We start from the raw sequence: 8021 nt of genomic DNA, 5'->3' as shown, positions 1-8021 counted from the left end.
ATCCTTCGGACCCTGCGAAAATGTATATATATTTTTTCTGTGTTTTAGGGCAAGACTGTTTGACGACGGAGGAAGCAGATCACCTGGTTCCATCTGCAGCACCTGGTCTGACTGAAAGTGACTGAAAGTGAGCCGTTCGTCATGGCTGGTCCAAGGATTGGTCACACCTTCCGTCATGGTGGCCTAGCACGAACAGGATTAACCCATTCTGACCTGAGATCAGATTCATACGAGATTTCCACTGGACACACACTGGTCTGATGAACCCATTCTGACCTGAGATCAGATTTTAAAAAATTCAGTCGTTCTTCGATTTTTCAAAAGATAGCAGACCTACAAGCTCGTAGCGCGCCACTCGGTGGTGCGCTATGAGCTTGTAGATCTGCTATTTTTCAATAGCTAAAGCATAACATGATGCTAACACCAAAATGGGTTCCCGTTCAGAATGGATTAAGCCCTGCAATTGTCAACATCTTGACTAGAGGGACAATGGACACTGCAGCGGTCCTGACAATAAATGACTGTCCTCCTGACCATCATGCAGCCGGTGAATAGAGATATTTTTCTAGCAATTTCTGTTAGGAGGCCGCAAAATGTTGTGTTATTTGAAAACAAGCACTTCCAAACTCTGACACTTACACAAATAATCAAATGCAGGGCATTTCTTGACAGAAAGTAGCTCATAACATTTCTATGGTGGACTTTCATGAAACAAAATCACTGCGGATAGAAAGAGGATAATTCAAGCTTTTCGTACAGCCGCAATGTCGGTGAGTTTAACATTGTTTAATGCAATCAGACAGGACTTTTCTGTTGAATGGGCTGTCAAGGCCAGAAAGAATAGTTTTTTGCCACTCAGTGGGCGCTCCCACAAAACTTCCAGGTACGATGATGTCACGCACGCCCTCTATAGCTAAATAACAATATGTTATACCTTGTTTCATACTAGAATTTCGCCGGCCTTCGGCCGGCGAATCCTAGTTACATTGCAGCGCAATATGGGAAGAAGGAAATTCTCAGTAGTGTGCCCTGCACATATGTAGTAACGGATGGGTTATAAAGTATTAATAATAACAGAAAGTGTTTTTTATTTCTCATAAATACGCAAACATGGTGAAACAACTACAGTCACAGAGAGCAGTGCCAAGGTAGCTGCTGCCTGCTAACGATGCAAACAACAGCCTTGCCTGTCGTGTGTGTGTGTGTGTGTGTGTGTGTGTGTGTGTGTGTGTGGGGGGGGGGGATAGCACTAATTTTCGACATTTTACTGTGTCATAAATATTTACATCTGTAGCCTATATTGTGATTACATTTGACCGTACATTTGACTCTTGTGTTATATTCTTGTGAAATATTCAGTAAAGTATTGTGGTGAAATATTCACCCCAAGTTGATAAGATATGCAGAGAATATAATACCAAGAACCCCCAGTTTGAAATGCATTAGGCCACAGACCCCCATTTGATACCATTTGCTCTCTGGGAAAATCAGGGTCCATTTGGTTCCATTTGTATGCTCTTGGAGTATGATGACTGCTAACAGTATTATCATAAAATATGTCTCAGTTTGAAGATTCAAAAAAACATATTTCATATGTGTGAGCTTGTAAAGTAGAACGTTCAACCTAGAGACAGTGTTGCCAAGTCTGATCATTATAAGCTACTTTGGACTTGTTTATCTATTGGTAGTCCTTGACATGGAAATGTTTGAGTTCCACTGCTCTGAAACAACATTAGACAACAAAGTTTGACAGTCAACACTATAATTGATTATTTTAAGACTAATTTCCGGACCATTTCTGATTTACCTACTTTGAACTGGCCTATTAACATTTTTATAGACCTGGTTGCTTGTTTCACTCTCACATCCACGATATGTGGCAACCCTGGTTTGTTTTGGTTTGCGTGTGGATGTGTTTTTGTGTTGCTTTAGCGTCTTTATCACAGTAGCTATCAGAGGTTGCAGCAGCTGCTGCTGTCATGAAAACGCAAGTTTCTGTCCCAGAAGCTCACGTTAGGTCTGCGCACACTGTATGTTGCTATGGCAACCTGTCATCAAATGCTGCTAACGTTGTGGTCAGCACTGTTAGCATGTGTGCTATCAGGCAAAAGCTGAGATAGATATAAAACTACTGGCCAAGATGTCATACAAAACACAACAACTAAAATCGGAATGTAATTGTGACCTACAGACCATCATGATTTGCTTGCTGGACCTATAATTAATTTATTTGCATTAAATTGCCACTCGCCCATATAAATAAAAAGCAATAGCCTGCATGTGTGTGTGTGTGTGTGTGTGTGTGTGTGTGTATGTGTGTGTGCGCGTGTGCGCAAGACAGACGTGCGTGTGTGTGCAGGCTGAGAGCTGGTGACTGTGATTGACGTGTGAGCTGGATAAATCAGTGAGAGTTGGAAAAAGCGCCCGCAGAGCCAACTCGCAGGCAGTGCCTCAGGCCAGATGCCCGAGAATCGGTACAGGAATCTCTGGGTCACCAGTTTTGGTGTGACACACACGGCTTCCACATTTAGCTTCATACTGGGTGAAAGTGGCGTTCCAAAAATTATTTTTCCCCTCGGAATTCTTATTCACAATGAGATGGAGTTGAGGTGTTTGTGTTTGCTTGCTGGAGCTATAATTAATGTATTTGCATTAAATGTCCACTCGCGCATCGAAGTAAAAAGCAAGATGGCTGCCGATTGCGAGCGGAGAGACGGTGAGAGTAGTGACGTGTGAGCCGGGGGCGGGCCTCTGACAACAGCATGAACACAGGGCAGTGTTGCCAGGTTTGCGAATTGTAAGCGAGTTGTAGTGTGTGTAAGTAGCGTGGTTAAAAGGCCTTGTTTGTGCCGCTGTTGGGGCAACAGAACATGTCGACCAGTTTCTGTCAACCGCTTTTGGTCAGGTGACCAACTCCACAAATGTTAAATTAGATAGGCACGGTACCAGGACGAGGAGGCGAATAAAGACCTGCCGACAACGAGGAGATGGCAGCTGAGAGATGTGTGAGGGACATAGTGAGTTCAGTGCGTTTCGTATAGATGTAATGGAAATGTGTGAGTTGCGCCGTTGCGGGGGTGTTGTTGAGAAGGACAGGAGTACTTACTTTTGGTAATAAGGCGAGTTGGTGGCCTTGTGTTGTGCATGGTACGGCGTCACTGCAGTTCGCTGTGGAGTGAAGGGTAGATGTAATGGAAATGTGTGTGAGTCGCGGGGGTGTTGAGAAGGACAGAACAGAAGTACTTACTTTTGGTAGTAAGCGAAGCGAGTTGGTGGCATTGTGCTGTGCATGGTCGGCGTCACTGCAGTTTGCCGTGAAGTGAAGACCGGGGTGGAGGTCGGGGGTGAAGGAGAAGTTCACGTATAGTTAGCGTTGTAGAGGAGGATAGAAGAGCAATTAGAAAGGAAAGGTATATGTGGCGACAACGCGGAGGAGTAGGCTACGACAACCTTCAACATACGACATTGTTGTACTATGCCTATACAATCCTTTTCAACATATACTGGCCACTGAATTCGATGGAGAAATGTTGCCTAATGCCTACCATCCATCGGCAACTATAAACTATGACTAATAAACTCAACTTAAATTAATATAATAATGATATTATTATAACAATAATAAACTACTTCAAACAAATACATGATCGTAATATTAATATATTAATAATAATACAAATCTAAAGCCTAAATGATTTAGCCTCGATCATGTAACACTTGCCGTCATCATAGCCTACGTCGTTGCGAGGCAGCGCTGACAAGGAGCTGACAAAATCACTGTCGCATGCATAAACGTAGCACAAGAAGGCATCAGATACCATGCACGCAGATTGAAGACACAATAGTAATATCTAAATGCCATCTCAACTCTTCACACGAAATATAGCATGTCTACAACAGTCCAAAAACATGCTGCATGCATATGCACATAACAATGACAGTTTACCCAATTACTAAATGTATTACATTGTTTAACTGTATACTAACTGTCACTGTGTAGGTGAGGTAAGGACCCAAACGCAGGGCAGCCAGCCATGTAGTGTTCAAAACCATGAATTGGTGATTTAATTCACAAGACAGGTGAACATGAACAACTTAAATCAGACAGGATACAGGTGACAGGATACAATGACTCAATGAACAAGACTGATCTACACATGAGGGTTGATTACAAAATGAGACACAGCTGGAGCAAACAAACATAGAACCAAGAAAACTAGAAAACATAGAAAAACATAGAAATACAAGACCTAGACTGTACAATAAATGACAAAAGTCTGTGACTGTGACACTAACGGGTTATTGGGGTGAAATTGGAGATTTACAAGATCATGACAGAATGCAACTGTTGTGAGCTTGTAGATAGCTGTGTAGAGGCTGGGACACGTACAGACTTCAGTCACGCCACCATATATGGCCGTCAGACCGTGACACGCCACTCAGCCATATCTGGTCGATGTTCCATATATGGCCGTCTCCATATACAATATTATGACAACTGCCAACTTGGCTATAGGCTATACTGTATAGTTTACCTTATTGTCTCTCTTGCACCCATAATGTACGTTGCCTATCCAAAAGAACAGACATACAAAACCATCAACATGCCGCTCAAGGGCGTGTCGACAGCTTGCAGATCTGTTATTTTGGGCACACAATGAGGCTACGATGGACGTCGGCTACAATACTAAGCATTTTGGAAACCAAATAGCTGTACAGTGGACTGTAACATTGCGTGGTCATCATGTAACTAATCTTACGTGTATGCAAGTGAACATTAACATTAGCGCTTATATGGAGCATTTGATTTACAGTACCATGGTGATTCGGTTTTTGGACAAAATCTGGAGGAGTAATATTTAAAGAATCACACCAGTGTGAAGTGAGGGGCGCTAATATATTAAAGTCTAACTCATGTTGATTAGGAGATGTAATGGTGATGTAAAACAAACCGTGCAAACACAAACATTAAACGCCATTAAAAATAAAAGAGACAATATGACGTAAATGACACATTATGAAGTAAGTTTTCCCTTCATTGTCAATGCGTTCAACATTGAACTGAAGACAAACATAAAACCTGTGAGCATGTTCATAGAGACAGTCTGACAGATACATGTAGACCGGTCAAATAAAGATAATTAGGATGACAAAAATAAGAAGAATAAGAAAACAAATGAATTAACATAATTAAATATCCTGAAATGATTAAAACAAAAATGTTATTGGAAAGAAAGTAGAATCTGGCTTTGAATGTTGCCTTTAGCTGCCACCTAGTGGTGGCATCCTAAAACTATCATATTATTTGAAACCATATCTGCAGGTTCACGTCATAGTAATATAGACAGAGGATGGGTTCTCTCTCTCTCTCTCATTCAGAGCAAAGTCAGCAAACTAACTAAACAATACATGATTTATGCAATATTGACTTTTCTCTGAGCACACTTCTCTATTCTATATATGATCCCATTTGTTCTCCCTGACACAACAACGTCATTCTGGACCTCATGTGTACACTGTCCCCTCAAGCTGCAGATGCGGTTCTGGGACTTCCTGACAGATCGAGGGCACTTCGTGTGGCTTATTAGCCAGGCTATATACATCTGGCCGCTTGTCCATAGCAGGATTTGTAGTTAGTTATAGTTAGTTAGTTAGTTAAGTGTACTACTAGTATAGGCTATGCTTTCAACTTTATAGGTGTAACGAACTCGGGCCTCCCGCGTGAAAATCCAACATCTTAGCCACTATCTAGAAGACCAAAGGGATTTCTCAGTCTCTGGACCGGGGAGAAGCAGTCCTTCTGAAGACGACACAATATAATAATAATAAGGCGGTTGTAGGTCTATTTATATTTGTAGTATTATAAATAATAACTTAATAAGCTCGACTTGAACGCAAAGCGCGTATAGCGCGCACACGCGATATTGGCAGCCTCATGCTGCAGGCTGCAGTGGCATGGCACTCTTTCCCCCGGCCGTCATGTGGTAAAGCAACTAACGGTGCGCACTTGTTAGGTTAGGCACGTCCGTTAATACCACGTTTCCTGACGTCTATTCATGCTTTCAGCGACAGGAGCATCACCACCACCACCAGCCAGCCGCAAGCAATAGATAGAGGCTATAGAAGAAGGCAGAGCTCTGTCGGAGACGGAAGGAGAGCGAGAGCGAGAGAGAGAGAGAGAGAGAGAGAGAGAGAGAGAGAGAGAGAGAGAGAGATTCTTCAAGTTAGGCTACTTTTGTTCTTGGCGCACGTATATTGATTTCTCCGTCCACATGAGCCACGGTGGGGATCTTTGTCGTATATTATTAGGCTACGGTACAGTTTTAGTCTGTATGCATCTTACATGCAGGGATCCGAGCGGTCGTTCTATAAAGCAGGTGACATCCAAGTCAGCGTCTCATGGCTGAATTTGGAGAGAAGGGGGGTCCGCCGCCGCCGCCACTCGCCAATAAGGAGTGGAAAGCACCGCCGTCGGGACTGGGTCGCTGCATGGAGACGCACCGAGAGGAAGCGGCCGTGTTGAACGGAGACTGTAGCAGCATGTCAGACGGCGTCAGGAAGATCCAGCGTGATGCGAGCCCTGGGTCGCCAACCCCCGGCAGCCCTGGAGCCGGTGCCGCCACGACAAAACCTATCCCTCGGAGGAGCAGTCTGATCAAGGTATACCAGTCTGTCCTATATAGGCCTACAACAAGTATAGGCTACTATAGTGTCTGGCAATGTGGTGGGGGAAACAGATAATACATAATATATATAATAATACATATTAATAATAATATATTATTTCATTTTAGTATAGTGCTGCTGGTGATGCTCTCTGATCTGAGGTGATCAAAAACCTCCATTCATTCATAGCCATGCATAGCCTCAGAATCAGATCCTTATCAACAGGTATATGCCATATTGGAATATATAGGCTTGCAGCTTTAACAAACAAATTGCAAAAAGCAAATGAAAATCTTTCATCTCCATAATATATAGGTTCAATGTTACATTTTGTGTACACAGCCATCTAGCATCAGTTATTGTTGTTGTTGTTGTTGTTATCGATAATAGACATACCGTATAGCAACATAAAGATTAGACATTGAATGTGTTTGCATGTTCTTTTGCTCAAGGTTCTTCTTCTTATACGCAGAGCACAGCACTAGTTCCAGTAAAGTGACCCGTGCCAGACAGACACAGTGTGTCCTTGGCATTGTTCAACACACATTATTTTGTATGAGTGATATCAGCGTCTCTCTCAAGCATATCTTTAGTTTCTCTGGTCAGATCAGAATCGTGCATAATATGCCAGTGTGGCTCTTTTTCATATATATAGTCTGTGGTTGTATAGTGGGCTAGACTTTGTTTCCTTGATTGTACAGTACATTGCATCATTACATACAGTATACAAGGCTTGATGTATAATCTTTATATCAGTCCTATAGCGAAGGTGAGAGTGTGAACTGAAGACGGGTTGTTTCTTTTTCTGGTCTGGTGGGGATCCTTCCTGCCGAAACACAGCACTTTATGAAATCATCTTTACTGTATCTGACTGGCAGGCAACCCCCCCCCCCCCCCCAGCTAGACGGGAAGTTGCACCAGTTGGTCAATTTCCTGGGGCAGCTCGTGTCGCAACATAGCAGTTTATACGTTTATGAGCCGTTGGAGTTGACGCCTGTTGGCTCTTTCACACACACTATACTTACTATACTATTTATCCCTTCCTCAGTCATGTCACGGTGTCCTCCACACGCGCGCGCGCACACACGCACACGCACACACGCACACACACACACACACACACACACCTTGTCCCATGTCCACCCACGTATATACAACACTACTGAATGACCACCCCATTTCCGGTGATAAGCGTATAGACTTTTTTTTACAGGGGGCCAGCTGCCCAGTTATACAAACTGCAGCCACCTGTCGGAGGAGCTCTTTTATAGAATCGATGTAGCGCTTTTATATAGTTTTCACAAAATATCAGTCAAAATGGGTAAAGAGTCAGACACAAAGGACTCTCCAAAAAA

General features: G+C 43.0%; 1 protein-coding gene across 1 annotated transcript in view; it reads left to right on the top strand.

Moving 5' to 3' along the window:
* The first annotated feature begins 6528 nt into the window (after positions 1 to 6528).
* LOC308331576 (inactive phospholipase C-like protein 2) overlaps positions 6529 to 8021 on the top strand; it is a 79963-nt gene continuing 78470 nt past the window's right edge. Inside the window, exon 1 of the mRNA XM_080787060.1 lies at positions 6529 to 6660. Coding sequence (XP_080643186.1) covers positions 6541 to 6660 — 120 coding nt within the window. The 5' untranslated portion in view covers positions 6529 to 6540. The remainder of the gene's footprint in view (positions 6661 to 8021) is intronic.

The sequence above is a fragment of the Protomyctophum bolini genome, assembly GCF_963924005.1.
Source record: "Protomyctophum bolini genome assembly, chromosome: 17".
NCBI lineage: Eukaryota > Metazoa > Chordata > Actinopteri > Myctophiformes > Myctophidae > Protomyctophum > Protomyctophum bolini.
Note: the sequence above shows the minus strand (reverse complement) of the source record. Positions and strands in the feature narration are given on the sequence as shown.